The following is a 16,135-nucleotide window of genomic DNA, read 5'->3' as shown; positions in this document are numbered from 1 at the left end:
TTTTCACCAATTGATTATTAACGTTCATCCGAAATATCACTAACTTACTGAGATGATTAGGATGTAAATTTATTTCCTAACAAGCCAAATTGGCAAAAGAAAGGTTCTTACCAGAGTAAGGCTCAACAAGTTGACAAGGAATTTCTTCCTTTGTTGAAAATCGAGTGGACATTGTGGTGAATACCTTATTCGGAGGAATTTCACGCCAAATTTGATCTGAAAGACGTAAGGGTTGTGATGAAAGACCCCACACAGACTGTTCCATTTCAAGTTTGACTTGTTCATTTCACTTTTGTATTTTTGGCAGTTATGGCGTGAACCAGTTGTTGTAAGACTAAACGGTATTGCTTTGTACTAAACCATTTGCTGTCACATTAGGCCATTCCAACCTTTACAAAAGGTAGATTGATGCAATGCTAAACCATCGCAGCTTACAGTTAACCATTTGCTAATAACTTAAGTCATTTCACACGACTCTGAACTATTTGTGGCAAGGCACTGACCCAAGTACAGTTAGCTGGACAGTTTGACATGACAACCAATGTCACAACACGCTGATCCATTCAAGACTTGACTTTGTCATTTCAACACTGAACCATTTCAGTTGAATCAGTTCAACGGGGGTGGCTACACAGTTTCTGAATAGTATAAACCATTTTTTGTTTCAATATTTCATTTCACTAAAGGTGACCTTTCCATTTGAATTTTAAATAAATCTCTTAAAATAAGATAAACCATTCCCCAAAAGACAGTTAGACCATTTCTGTTTATTACAAACCATTTATAAAGCCTGTATTTTTGGTGGTGAGGGCTGCCCATACTTTTCCTATATTTCTTCGCGTACTTCTTGCATTTCCTTTTTAGGCTGGTTTGATGTGATTCTTCAGAGACAACATTTTCTATTCAAATTATCAGTATGCTGACTTTCTTATGAACTAGAGTTTAAAGTGCACAGCACTGTTGATGCATAATGTACATAATGTAAATTCTTGTAGGGGGCTGTGGCAATAAATGAGCCAGTGTAAATAAAGTTGGGTTGTCCGGTTAAGCCTTAAGATTAGTGATTCTTGTAGGCTTTCTGTTGTGCTTTCTGGTATTTTTTAGAATAAGTTCCCATACCTTGATCCAGATCTGAGTTGGAATCCTCACTGCAATTAAAGTCATCATTATCACTTGACTGCAGGGCAGGTAAGGAAGAATCATTGGTGTCCCTGGTGTCCTTCCAAGTCAATTTTCACAACACAGTGGATTGAAGACTGACACAGATAATACATGTGAGAAGGCACATTATTAATTCCTGATTGTGAAGCACCAGCTTCTTTGTCCACACCTGCAGTTGTCTAAAACAGAAAGGCATTGACATAAGTTCAGTTCCATATAAAAATATTTAGAAAACCAATGACAACTAATCACTAAAAGTATCAATATTACTTCAGTTACTGTTTCATAAAGAGGATACCTGTTATCCCTTATGAGAACTTTTATGTCCACGTTTCCAGCTACCACTTCCTTCATTTGCAAAAGAACAATCAAATTACTATTACAACATTAAGGAAAAAGTTGTTTGTATCATTTTGCAGAAAAGTGAGTTTCATTACTTAAGCCTCATACAAAGCAGAAAGTAGCCATAACAAAGAGCTACTGTATTTCCATGGAAGGATAACTGTCCCACCCTTAAAGTGGGACAGTTAAGCAGGTGTCAATATCAAAAACTGTCTGGTGGCAAAAAACTGACTACTTCTCCTGAAGACTTGTCCATGACTTTGAGTGGAACACTTCATCACAAATTATCGCCCTTTTGAGTATTTAATGCCATCCCAAAGATCCCTTCCCAGTGACATCTATGATTGCATTCTCCCCATGTTGCTCCACCTTTACATCTGAAAAGGCACCAAGTAAGTGCATCCCATCCTCAAACTTTGTTTATCTAGAAATGTAATATTTACAAAAAAAACACATTTTGCAATAAGTCTACAAACATCTGCAGTTGTTTTAAATTTAAGACCACAGTTGTTGGTGTCCTTCTGTCTTGGGAGACAATGGAGTTGCGCCCATGGTCAGTCTGTGGTGGAGCTGCAGCGCCGGCTGTGGCTGTAGAGACCGATCCTTGAGCGGCAGATCCTGCTGCAGTTGCTGCATGCGAAGACGTTGTCGTCCGAGGGGGATGGGTTGGCCTCTGCTCTCTGGCGCCTGCGAGCTCTCTTGTCTTCCCACTGCTCCTCTCTTTTCTGCTCTGCTGTCTTGATGGCTGACATGGTGGTGAATCGCCAGCCGCTGCGGTCCGCTGCCAGTGCTTCGAAGCCTGCTGGCGCAATGCCACCCGCCTTCAGGTCCCGCTTGAGCACATCCTTGTAGCGGAGCAAAGGTCGTCCAGTGGGTCTGGACCCAGTGGCAAGCTCACCGTACAGAATGTCTTTCGGTAGCCTGCCATCTTGCATGCGGGTGACATGACCGAGCCATCGCAGGTGTCTCTTGGTTAGCAGGGCGTACATGCTCACAGTTCCTGCCCTTGCTAGGACTTCGGTGATCCTGCCAGGTGATGCCGAGGATTCTCCTGAGGCAACGCAGGTGGAAAGCATTTAGCCTGTGTTCTTGCCGGGTGTAGGGAGTCCAACTCTCGCTGCCGTATAGCAGTGTGCTCAGCACACATGCCTGGTACACTTGCGTCTTGGTCTTGATGGTGAGCATAGTGTTCTCCCACACTCTCTTGGTCAGGCGGGCCATAGCTGTTGAGGCCTTGCCGATCCTCTTGTTCAGCTCGGTGTCCAGGCTGAGGTTGCTGGAGATGGTGGACCCAAGATAGGTAAAGTCCTCCACCACGTCAAGGGTACAGTCACCTATGGAGATGCTGGGAGCAGTGCTGACGTCTTGGCCCAGGATGTTGGTCTTTTTTATGCTGATTGTGAGGCCAAACTGTGAACAGGCATGGGCAAAGCAGTTGATGAGCTCCTGGAGGGCAGTTTCGGTGTGAGCTGTGATGGCGGCATCATCAGCGAAGAGCATCTCCTGGATGAGGACTTTGCGCACCTTTGTCTTGGCTTGGAGGCGTGCCAGGTTGAACAGGCTACTGTCGCTCCTGGTGTGCAGGTAGATACCCTCTTCGGATTGGCTGAAGGCGTAGCGCAGCAGCAGGGAGAACAGGATGCCAAAAAGTGTCGGCGCGAGGACACACCCTTGTTTGACGCTGCTCTTGATGGGGAAGGGGTCTGAGGAGGAGCCATCGTACTGGACAGTACCTTTCATTTGCTTGTGGAAGGAGGTGATCATCCTCAGGAGCTTGGGGGGGCATCCAATCCTGTGCAGGAGTGTGAACAAACCTGACCTGCTGACCAGGTCGAACACTTTGGTCAGGTCTATGAAAGCGATGTACAGGGGGCGTCTCTGCTCACAGCATTTCTCTTGTAGCTGCCTCAGGGAGAAGATCATGTCGATCGTAGACCTTTCGGCTCGAAATCCGCACTGTGATTCTGGATACACACGCTCTGCCAGTGACTGCAGTCTGTTCAACACGACGCGGGCAAAGGTCTTGCCGACGATGCTGAGGAGGGATATTCCGCGATAGTTATTGCAATCGCTGCGATCACCTTTGTTTTTGTAGAGCGTGATGATGTTGGCGTCATGCATGTCCGGAGGCACACTTCCTTCCTCCCAGCATTGTAGCAGAAGTTCGTGGAGATGTTTGAGAAGACTGGTCTCTTTGCCTGCTTTTATGACCTCTGGCAGAATGCCATCCTTGCCTGGGGCTTTGCCGCTGGCTATGGAGTCTATGGCCTTACTGAGCTCCTCGATAGTGGGTGGGTCATCAAGCTCTTCCATGACTAGCAGGGGGCTCGTGTTCTCCACTGCTGTGTCAGTCACGACGGTCTCCCTGGAGTACAGCTCCTGGTAATGTTCCGCCCATCTCGCCATTTGCTTTGCACAGTCTGTGATGATTTCGCCAGTGGATGACTTGAGAGGGGCAGTCTTGATTGCGCATGGGCCGAAGGCTTTCCTCGTTCCCTCATACATGGCTCGAATGTTGCTGCAGTCAGCCGATGTCTGGATGCCTTGACATAGGTTCTGCCAGTAGTTGTTGGCGCACTGTCTAGCAATCTTTTGGGCTTCACTTCTGGCTCGTCTGAGGGCAGTCAGAGTCTTTTCACAGGGGTCTTTCTTGTAGTTCAGTAGGGCAGTTCTCTTGGATGAGATGGCTGGCTCAAGTTCCTCGATTCCGGCTTCGAACCAGTCTGGGTTTTTGCGCTCTCTCTTTCCAAAAGTGTCCACTGCAGATTTGTATGTAGTGTCACGAATGTGGTTCCATCTATCCTCAGCACAGCCACAGACCACATGGTAAGAAATCTGCCATTCTATAGAATAAGGTCATCCAATCAATCAGTCGTCTATTAACCCACGTAGCATCTAGTGAGCTGGAAGCTCCTTCAAAATACATACATGCTAATGTAAAATAGCTTTAAAACAAACAGAATTAAAAATGTATTATATATGTATTGCATAGAGGTTATCATAAAAAAGGTAACGTGTTCAACTGCAAGTATATTTATTTATTTATTTATTTTTTATTTAAGAACTTTATTGGGTACGTCTACAAGCTCAAAATGAATACATATACAAGGAAAGAGACAAAAAATGGATAGACATACGCCAAAAGGGTCAGTGCGAACGGGACATGGAGTCCCATGCGGGGCACTACCCTTAATAAAAACGAAAAAAAAAAAATGAAAAATGTAAAAACGTACGGTGAAAATTGCTAGATAACTAAAAATCAATGACAGGGACACGACCTAATAATTGACCACGTGCACGGACTATTAACATCAAAAACTGAACGGACAAGAGAGAACATGTGTTTTGCTACAAAAGTTTGAAAGGCGGTTGGGTTAGAAAACTTGGACGGGGGTGATAAGGTACATACGGAGTTCCAGAGTTTAACAGTTCGGTTGAAATAGGAGGCCTGAAAGGTACTTGTTTTACACGAAGGTGTTGTGAGATTGAAGGAATTACTTTGTCTGGTGCGGCCGTGGGAAATAAAAGAAACAAAGTTAAGGATGTTTAGATCCGTGTAGTTATTCAGACATTTGTAAAGAAACACAAGGTCCTTAAGTTCGCGGTCGTAGGCAAGAGGGAGCAAATTCAGCTTGATAAGCCGGTCTCGGTAGCTCATTTCCCCAATTCTGGTGCCTAGAATCCATCTTGTTGCACGTCTTTGTACTCTTTCAAGCTGACTTTTGAGACTGAATTGGGCTGGGGACCACACTTACGTTGCATAGCACAGTTGTGACTTTACCAAAGCCAGATAGAGGGACCGCCTGACTGAAACATCGGTCAGAAAAGGGCATGTACGCTTTAGAAGCCCAAGTAGCTTGTTGGCTTTTGCGATGATGGTATGGACATGTGAATCCCATGAAAGGGAGCTAGTCACAATAACTCCGACATCCTTCTCACTTGTGACCCGCTCAAGTTGTACATGATTGAGTTTGTAGCCGTAGATAAATGGGCTTTTTTTGTGAGTTACTGAGAGGACTTTGCATTTTGATGACTTAAAGCGAATGTTATTTCGCATGGCCCATGCGTTCATGTTGGTTAAGGTGTTCTGCAGAGATATGCAGTCCTCAACACCTTTGATGCTGCGATATGCCTTGGTGTCGTCGGCATATAATGCGGCCATCGCACCTCCTACAGTTGCATCAGGCAGGTCGTTTATAAAGATCGTGAAGAGCAGGGGTCCCAACAGACTCCCCTTAGGGACACCGGAAGTGACTGGTGCCCATTGCGAGACAGCACCATCAACAACTACACGTTGGACGCGCTCGTTTAGATAGTCTGAAAACCAGGCTAGTAGCTGCCCCGAAACGCCGTAGGCCCTTAACTTAGACAGGAGAATACAATGGTCCACCGTGTCAAATGCTTTAGCGAGATCCAAATAGATCACGTCCGTCTGTACATTTTTATCCAGGTACTGTCCTATGGTGTGTAGAACAGACAGTAATTGTGTGACACACGATCGATTTCGTAGAAACCCATGCTATAAGAGGGTGATCAGATGTATGACATGCTGATAAAGGTGATTAAACACGCAGCGTTCCTGTATTTTGCTTACAATGGGAATGAGCGAAATAGGTCTATAGTTGTCAGCGGGTTCTTTTGAGTCTTTCTTGTGAATTGGTGTTATGTCCGCTGATTTCCACTCACTTGGAATTTTGCCGCTTTTAAGTGAATTGTTAAAAATAGCGCAGAGACTTGGTGCTATTTGTGCGCTACATTGAGCAGTCTCGCTGGGATGCCATCAGGACCCAGGGGTGGATCCAGGATTTTGAGTGAGTAGTTTCCACCCGAGGACCCACTCCTGCTAGGGGGGTTCGGGGGCATGCCCCCCCGAGAAAATTTGAAATTTGGAGCTCTCTAAAGGCCATTTCATGCATTTTTAGAAAATTTAATTGCCCCCAAAAGACTAAAAAAGCATGTAATCAAAAAGGCAAAAAACATTTATTTTTCTTGAAAGTACTACAGGAAACACTCTGATCTACAAATATTCCACCTTTAGCTACTGTGCAAACCAGTGTATATAGTGTTTTCAGGAAGGCCAAGTCATCACCAAGACTTTTCACATTGGAAAACATCACCTCCCAGTCAGGAAAATCAAGATGTGGAGAAAAAAAAACGAACCAAGTGTTAGTGTTTTTGATAACAAAAGAAAAACAAGCACAATTGATGATATAGTTTAAAGATTGATAATAAAAATCTACTTGCCTTTTTCATCCTTGGGACCACAGGCTTACCATCCATAAAGCCCTTCTCTCTCTCAAATTTCTTCTGTGTTGTGCTCCTATAATGAATGAAATGAATGAAAGCCAGGCTCAATAAATCCAAATGTTTAGCAACACTAAAAACAACATTTCCTGAGCTGGCTTTTATTCATTTCATTTATAGGAGCACAACACAGAAAAGAATTTGAGAGAGAGAGAAGGGCTTTATGGATGGTTAGCCTGTGTTGGGAGCTGGAATTCAAAAATAAAACAATTATTAGAAAAATATAAATTATAAGAATCATAAAATGATATACAAATTGAAGTAAAATGATAATTTGAAATAATACTAGCCTTTCTTCATCCTTGGGAATTGCTGTGAAGCTGGTTGAGTTCAGTGAAAATGTTTGTTAACCATTTAAGCTTAACATGAAAACCCAATGTCAATGTCAATGGAAAATCATCACAAGTAAAACAAAATAGAAAATAACCTTGAAATGAGTTGAAAAAGTTATACAGGCACCAGTTTGAGCTTCTGTACTGTTCTCCATCAGTTTAAGGATTATGAGACTTAAAGGCCATAACCCAGACAGAACATAACTCGCAAGTACTCTAGAAACAGCTGGTGCAAAAAATTATTACAAAATGTTTGCCATTCTCATTCTCCTAGGATGTAACTCAGCAAATAAATCTATTATACGTTCAAGGTCAAAATCCATGTCTCTGTGGGCATGCATCAGTGCCAATCCATTCAGTCTGTCCTGGGTCATTGTATTTCTCAAATAGTTCTTAAGATTCCGAAGGGATGATATGGATCTCTCACAAGATGCAGATGAAATTGGAATTGTGATCAGGACTTTCAGCATGGAATAGATGTTGACATATGCATCTTTGCTAATATCCTTCAGTGTAGCCTCCAAACTGTCAGGAATAATATCTCCTCTGTTATCCCTCCCCTTCCACAATCTCTCCCATAACAAAAGCTCTGCCTGTAATCCTGCATAATTTGGTATGTCCTGTCTGTAATGGTTACAAAATTCCAAAACATTGGCCTTCCAGGCAGGGTCAGTAGCTAGTAAAACAGAGGGAATAATCAAAATACCTCTATAGCAAACAAATACATTATCCTGGAATCTGGTGTTGAGCTGCTGGAGTACAGGTCAAGAAAAACTTTAGTGAGATTGATCTTGAAATACCCCTCAGGAGTTGCAGCAGGAGCATTATTTCTATGCATTTGTCTCTGGGCTATCCTTGGCATTTCTGGCTGGACTGCTACTTGTCTTGCAATGGTCACTGCTTCCTGGTAGAGATTATGATGTCTGTTATCAATGTCAGTGCTCATGTCTTCAAGGACTGATTTCAAAAGAGCAAGTTCATCTTTAACTTTTAGAAGATCCATTGCTTTTTGTTGCAGCTTCACTGTGAGTGGTCTAGTTAATCCCAAAATATGTCTGACAATAACAAGAGAAACAATAAAGGAAAAGTTGATTGCATTAATTAAGGACTGAGCATCATGTCTGCTTGTTGGATTCCAGGTTGAGTCTCCAGGGCTGTTTCTGTTAAGTGAGATGTCTTCAAGTGTAGCTGTGACTGGGTAGAGATGTTCAACTATGAGGTCCATTCCATCAATCCGTTCAATCCATCGTGTGCGGCACACATCAATTAAAACAGTATGGTTTGCCCGAGGCAATAGTTCTCTGATCTTGGCTATTAAATGTTGTTGACGCTTGGGAGAGTTGTTAAAAAAATTAGAAATCTTGCGCACAATATCCATCATGTTCCTGACAATTGGCAATTGGCAAGTGTCTGCTATGCACAAATTAAGCCTGTGGTTCATGCAGTGGACATAGATTGCCTTTTCGTGTTCTGCACTGATCAATGAGGAGTCTCCATTTAGTCTTCCAGCCATATTGCCTGCACCATCATAACACTGCCCACGACAGTCTTCCATTGTCAATCCTAAGTTTGCTACAGCTGCAGTTATAATGTCCTTGATAGCCTCCCCTGTTAATCCCTCCTCACAAATGTAATACCCAATAAATTCTTCTCGGATGGTTTTAGTTGTATCCAGAAATCTTATTACTACAGAAACATTCTCCTTATTTGAAATGTCAGCAGCTTCATCTGCCATAACTGAAAAATACTTACTATTTCTTATTTCCTGTGGTAGATCATTCAAAATGTGAGCACCAACAGTTTCTATCATTTCATTCTGAATGGTCTTTGAAATGTATGTGGCATTTCTGGGTGCAGTGTCCAGGTGTTGCTGCAGTGTTTGGTCACCACTGTCTACCCGGAATTCTAGCAATGCCTGGAAATTACTGGTTAGGGCAGCATTAGTGGGATCATCATCTCTCCGCCCCCTGAGTGGGATGTTGTTTTTCCCACAGAAAATAATAGTTTTGAAAAGGGACTTTAGAATCTCCCGATTTCTCGCGATTTGCTGTTGAACTATGTTATTTAACTGCTGGTCAATTGGGACAGCTCCTCTTTGCATCATTCTCTTGAAATCATTCATAGCAGTCATAGAAAAATTGTGAATTTCACAATTTTCTAGCAAGTGTTTGGTTAAGCGAGAAGCGGCCGAAGTCCAATTTGTGAGAGGAGACTTCAATAATTTGTCTAACTTATTAGCGTTTCGCCCACACTGAACTCCAAAACAAACACAAGCTAAACAAAATGCTCCATCGAAATATTTGGAGTAAGCTAGCCATGGAAATCTTTTCAGCCAGCCCGAGACAAACTTACAAGATTTTCCATTTTCCATTGACACGGGGAAATAAAAAAGCTCACCTGGTTTCCACACGTTTTCGACGAACTCCAGCTTCTGATGCGGCGAGTAGTTGTGGATCTCGTCGAAAACTAGGCCAATGTCGAAGGGAGAACAATCCTCCCTCCAACAAACAGGATCTCCGCGAGTCATAACACTAGTATTTTTTTAACGTTTAACAGTAAATTGTTATTCCGTCGTTAACCCCTGAGCAAGTTCAAAAGTACTTGTATTGTAGGAGCAACGAAAGAGACCCGCTGGGGGAGGAACTGCCCCTTTTATACTTTGTCAGTAGTTCCAAGGTAGTTTCCAAACACAACTAGCCAATCAGAAGAGTGTTTTGAGTGAGTTCCGATGACGAAATCTTTGCTAGCCAATCATGAGGGGTTTTGACTGTGTTCCGCCTGTTATTGTCACCAAATAACAAGGACTTACACCCACCGGTTGCGTAAAGATTGGCTCCACGAACATTTTCCGACGGCTTCCGACGGTTTCCGAGGTGTAATCGAAGCTCGAAAGGCCAGCGCGTGATCCGGAGCGCTCCCGAACGCCTCATGACCGCAATTATAACGAAATTAGTCATTCTAAACGTATTTTCTTTAATAAATAACTGTAAAACAGGAAGATGGTTTATTTCTGGAAGACGTTTAGTGATTTCCACAAAAGTATCAGTAGTTTCCAAAGGGAAATTAGAGTGTTTTCCAAAAGTACTTTTATCAACATTTAACTAGGTCGGAAAAAATTTGAGTGAGTTCCGGAAATCAGGTAAACTGCCCTGGATCCACCCCTGAGGACCACTGGCGTTTGAGATGTCTAGCCCATTCAAGTGCTCTCTCACCTCTTCTATTGATATTTCTATTTGCGAGATTTCCATATCAGTTCTCAGTGGTATGTTAATTTGAGGTCTGTTTACATCGGAGGCTGCTGGAAGGAAAACAGAACAGAAATATTTATTGAAGAGGTCTGCTTTTTGTGCTGGTTCCTTTGCAGACACACCGTTGTATGATATCACCGGGCTTGTGCCAGATCGACCACCTAAAATCGCTTTGTGGCAGCTCCAAAATTTCTTTGGGTTGTCCTTAAACGACTGCTCAATTTGCGCTAAGTACTGCCGATGTTTAGCGCGAATTACGTACTTAATATTTTGACTCAATATTCGCAATTTTTGTTTGCGTTCAGGGGTCTTGTTCTGACGAAATTTTTTCAAAGCTGCATATTTCTTTCGAATCAGATGCCGGACTTCCCCGTCTATCCAAGGGGGAGAGTTAGTGTCGTGAATTGTTTTTACTGGTATATGATCTATTGCGGCAGTCAGAAACAGATCTTTCCAGTTTGACCAGTGTTCATTTATATCATCCGAAGAGGCTAACTCAAAGGGAACTCGAGTAAGTGATTCCCGTAGATCATCAAAATTTCCATTCTTAAAGTTGAAGACTTGTCTCTTCACCCGTTTTGCTCTTTGAAACTTTAGTCGGATATCAAACTCAATAATATAGTGGTCTGTGGGAAATATACCTTCCCGTGGATGAAAGTTTAGAACGTTCTCGAAAGTCTCAGGCCAATTACACAGCACAAGGTCAAGCTTGTTACTGGCAATATGCGTGGGGCCAGGGACAGCCTGATAAAGAAAATTGTCACCAACAAGATCACAAAATATTTTGTGGTCTGTGCGACTACTGTTGTTTACTGGAGTTGTTGTTGTTTCATCGTTAGCCCAATTGAGTTCTGGCAGATTGAAATCGCCAAGCAGCAATATACAAGCTGACTCTGTGTTTTTCCGTAGAGATGAGTTAAGTTCCAGAAGAGGTTCGGGCGATGAATCAGGGTGATAAAAACAATAAAGGGTAACAGTTTTTACATTTCCAGTCTTCAGATCCACAACAACCAATTCTGCGCCATCCTTCTCTAAGTCAGGTCGTCTTTTCACTTCAATGCCTCCTTTAACCGCAATCATTACTCCACCAGCACGATCTTCTCTGTCCCGTCGAAAGACGGAATATCCTGGTATGATTTCACTGTCGGTTACAGAGTTATTAAGCCATGTTTCAGTGACCCCAACAACGTCGAAGTCCCTGCTAAAGACAATCTGTTGTAAGATGGTGATTTTGCATATTTTGCTTCGGTCAGAACCTTCGGCAGTCACGATTGCTTTTAAACTTCGTGCATTCAGATATAGTGCTCGCAGATTGTTTCTCTGATTCGGATGGGGACCAGGGTTCGATGCAATATCGATACAGATAGTTATATCGATGCCTTGATGGAAGTCAGGAGGCGAAAGACAAGTTTGACCATGTTTGGTCTAGCATACTTGATGTCGACGAAGTTGGTTTGAGATTCGGCGGCTCGCAGCATTTCTTCTGAGATAGTGGGCTTGAAAATTGTTGGTCGATTTCAATGAGCACTCCGAAGAGCTGTCTCCAAGCTGACTTGGAAGCGTGTGTGCCAGTAGATTAACTACAAAAGCTAGTGATATAACCCAGAGGCCGAAAATAGCGGCCATCTTGAATTATGTTGATATCTGTATTTCTTTATTTTTAGTGTCACTGTGTAAGGATTAAGATGGCAAAAAATGACTGTAAGAAAGAATGCAATAGATAAAAGCTGAGTCTAGTATTCAAGATAAAAAAAAAAAGAGGTTTGCCATGTTCCAGATTTGGGGTAGACCTGAAAATCATATAGGGCTTTGCCAAGACGTTTCTAGACATGGCCTATACAATCCAGTTTAATAACTCGATTACAGTTGATAGTTCCCTGAAGATGTTTCTCTTCCTATTCTTTGTACTCATCAGAAGCTTTCCACAATATGTACTCTTTGGAGGTTACTTCCAAACAACTCTTCAATTTATGTCTTTTCCATGTTTTGTATTTGGTGATGTGGCATCACCACATAAACAACAGTTGGCATAGATTGAACTGCTTAGTCCATATCTGCTGGTTGAGTCTTCTTCTGACACAACATGGCCTAAGAAATGCAGAAAGGCATATTCAAATATTCACATCACCAAATACAAAACATGGAAAAGACATAAATTGAAGAGTTGTTTTTGGTGCTTTTGAAATGGGTTTAGGAAGGGAAGGCATAGCCAAACTCTGTGAAATTCTGAATATGCCTTTCTGCATTTCTACTGATACCTAGTATGAACACCAGGATGTCCTCTTGGTAGCCCACACCAAAACCAAATATCCAGATAAGAAATTTCACGATATGGTTAACAAGTTGGGCAGTTTGCAGCTGAAATGATACGCTTGCAGATAGATTTAAGATAGAATAAAACTTTTGTGATAATAACTTTAGACTCATCTGATGAGCATGAAGAGTGTGAATGCACTTTGTTACAAAATTTTTGTAAAATATCCATGCTTAAAAGACAATGACCATGTGCTGATTCCAGTCCAACGTAAGAATTCTCCTCTTAGGAGCTCTCAGTTTCAGAAACTTGAATCATTCATGAAGATGCTGGTACAGCTGGCAGTGAAATTTGCTTGCTCACCACGTTGTCCTCACTAACAAATATAATTCATCGTAGGAATGTGTTTAGACTGGCTATAACGTATTGATGAAAAAAATCAAGGAATTTTGGTTTTGTTGCCATGGAAACAAAAGAAAACAGCTAAGGAAGGTCTCATTTTTACTGACTCACAAACTGGAGTAGGAAAAAATAAAATCAAGACATTGAAGTAGATAGATTTAACTACCGCAAGAAGCAAAAGAACAGAATTGGGAGAAAACCAATTTTTTTTACTAATTTCTTGATCAGAATGCCACCTTAAATAAAAAAATTTTGCAGGAATATTTTTTACCACTAAATAAAGTCCAGGAGATGGCTTTTTTTTTTTTTGCTGTGTTCATTGAACTGCTCTGGGTTCTTTTTTAACAAAGAAGCTTGTTGTGCCTTAGGGTGTGACGTACTATCAAGAAAATGACAATGGATATGAAATTAATTTTAGTCAGTTTAGTGTAGGGAAGTTCAATGTTTGTTGTGTAAGAATGCCACCTTATGTAATATTTTTGATGAGATTCTACAGAATTTCCATCAGGCAAAAAAAAAGGCTTACACAGCTATGTTTTAATTCAGGACATTTGAAACACCAGTGATCCCACAAGCTCGTCTCCGGGAAAATATAGCTCTCCTACTCTTGGCAATTACATACAAATTAATAAGTGAATAAAGAGGACCATCAACTCTGTTTTTCCACCATGAATGTTACTTGTTCCTATTTCAGGGGAAAGGCTGGCAGAACTAGCAGAAGTGGCAAATCTATCATGCTAGAGAAGCAGGACTTTGAACAGTGAAATTTTCACAATCTATGGGATCAGTGCTTTGAAGAAAATGGAAATGGTGCCAGGATTAGACTTCCTATAAAAGTGCGCCTGAATTTGTCATGGTCACCTAAATTTTCTGCTGTTGAAAATGGAACTCTGGCAAATCCTCTAAGGATGCCCCTTGAGAAACTCACTGCAGACTTTGTACACATTGTTTTGCTTTCAGCCAAAACCCTGTGGGGCTGGTATTCAGTTGCCAGTTACTGAGACTTTTGTACAGTGTTGCAAAGTCCACCCATATTTTTGATCTTGTCAGCAGTTTTAGGCCTCTCTTGGTCCTGCCAAATCACAGGGGAAACTTTGCTTTATGGATGAAGTGTGTTTTATGCCTGAGTCACTCTCCTTTACCAAAATGCTTTCATGGTTAAATCGAAAAATATTTCTCAACCAAAGAGCAGTTCCAGCCCCAGTGAAAAAAAGTTTTTAATGTTCTTCCTTTGTTTTGGCTGGAAGAAACTGGCTTCCCTTTGTATCTTATATTAATAGATACTTTCTCCAAAATAAGGCCTTTCTTGCTTTACCTTCTGTTGTCCCAGAGAGATTTTCTACTCAACCAGCTCTTTTTGCCAATGCTTGGTCCATGTCATGTCTCTTGGCAGTGTCATCAGTAAAGAAAAATGCATGGTCCCTAATGGCTCCTTCCGACAGAGCAACATAATCTAACACAAGCTGTGGGCCGGGCAAACCTTCTGAGGTTTTCTCAGAGGGGTCCTTGGTGATTATTCTACGCCATTCTCATGGCAATGGATAGGGAATTTCCAGGGCAAATATTGGTTTCTCCTAATAATCCTCTGGTAACAACAAGAGGATATCCTCTAATATAAACATTGCAAAACAAACTTAGCCAATAAAATTAAGTCTCAATTCTTGTATCACTAAGTTAAATGTAAAAATGTCTAAAACCCTCACTGGCCATCCTCCCTAGAAAAATCACAAATCAGAGGACACTGATACAAATGTTCTAATTTAACTATGAAAATTATTACATCCTCACTGGCCATCTTCCCTTGACAGGTTAAAAAATCAGAGGTCACTATCACTAAATCAATACATTTATTAGTGAGAAAGTTTCAAACCTTGATTCTAATGGCAGAGCTTGCAGTGTAGCCCCATAATTATATGAAATATTAATAACCCATCAAGCCAAGAAAATTTGGACATGCGACTGTACGACCGACTGTACAAGTGCCATAACGTTCTTTCCTAATTCCATTTGGTTATCTCACTGAATCAAATTCCTCCCATAGGTAATGAATCAGTGTCAGCTGATGATCCTACATTCAAAAACTCATTAATAATTCATAAGCCCATTAACCTATCAAATGGTAGATAATACATCACATGCAGTGACTTTATATCGATAAACCTCATCCTTATTAGTATGCGGTGTTTTATCAGATATAAAGACACTGCACGTGACTTATGAATATTAATTAATTATCAACACAGAAACTGACACAAGAAATGGTGGGAACATATTTAAGGTTCTTTCAACAAATTTCTCACAGTAAATTTACTTTTGCACCAAATTAATAGTGCAGTTGTGAAATACACATCTGGAAAAATTCTCTATTCCATTAGTTTAGTAATCTGGTAAAGGCATATTAGACAACACATCATCTGAAACTTCGAATTCAAGATCAGTTGGCAGAAGTGATTCCAACTCGTTTTTGCTAACCTCTGCGTTTGACCTTTTCGTATGCTAATTTCTAACGTTCACAAAAGCATAATTGTTATGAAGTCTCTTGACACACGCTTTTCCAAGAATGTTTTTGAAGCCATTCAAAAAACTCACAGCACGTGTTTTATCGCGTCAAAAACCACTCGGCTACGCCTCGTGGTTTTAAACCCAATAAAACACTCCTTTTCGTTTTTTAAACATTACTTAAATTGTATATTAGGGAAAAATCACTAGACACTATTATTTGTAGTTGTTTCAGTATAGTAGTAATAGTAGTAAATGTTCTTGTAAAGGTAGTTTATGATTATAGGCATTCCTATCATCATTTTGTGTTTCCAAATCCTAGTGATATCTGTTTGAAGGGAAAATTATGTTTCAAAAGTTTGCCTGACACACAACTCACCACTTTCATAACACATGATGTTTGAAGCAATATAAGATAATGATGGATCATAATGAAATCTTTATTTTGCGCTGAAACTTTGTAAATTTCTTTAATTTAACAAAATTGATTCCATGTAGTTTTTAATCATCTGTCACTTTATATAAGCACAGAAAGTCAGCTTTAATAATAACTTGATGCATGTTTATACTGCAATATCCGTGACGAAATTTGC

The 16,135-nt window shown here is 41.1% G+C and overlaps 2 protein-coding genes and 1 pseudogene across 2 annotated transcripts; all 3 read right to left on the bottom strand.

The window, feature by feature from the left end:
- Window positions 1-2,057: 2,057 nt before the first annotated feature.
- Window positions 2,058-6,783, bottom strand: LOC149048658 (uncharacterized). Its single transcript, XM_089199516.1, has 4 exons — window positions 6,777-6,783; window positions 5,341-5,961; window positions 2,616-4,346; window positions 2,058-2,554 (listed from the first exon to the last, which is right to left on the bottom strand). The coding sequence occupies exons 1-4, from the start codon at window positions 6,781-6,783 to the stop codon at window positions 2,058-2,060; spliced, it is 2,856 nt and encodes a 951-aa protein (XP_089055642.1).
- Window positions 6,784-7,259: 476 nt separating this feature from the next.
- LOC149048657 (52 kDa repressor of the inhibitor of the protein kinase-like) lies at window positions 7,260-9,695 on the bottom strand (annotated as a pseudogene).
- A 545-nt stretch (window positions 9,696-10,240) lies between these two features.
- On the bottom strand, window positions 10,241-12,013 carry LOC149048656 (uncharacterized). The gene is made up of 2 exons (XM_089199515.1): window positions 11,822-12,013; window positions 10,241-11,599 (listed from the first exon to the last, which is right to left on the bottom strand). Exons 1-2 carry the CDS (start codon window positions 12,011-12,013, stop codon window positions 10,241-10,243), a joined length of 1,551 nt encoding a protein of 516 aa, XP_089055641.1.
- Window positions 12,014-16,135: the final 4,122 nt, after the last annotated feature.

Source organism: Pocillopora damicornis, chromosome 3 (assembly GCF_964200805.1).
Source record: "Pocillopora damicornis chromosome 3, jaPocDami1.2, whole genome shotgun sequence".
Lineage (NCBI taxonomy): Eukaryota > Metazoa > Cnidaria > Anthozoa > Scleractinia > Pocilloporidae > Pocillopora > Pocillopora damicornis.
This window is presented reverse-complemented; position numbering and strand designations above follow the sequence as displayed.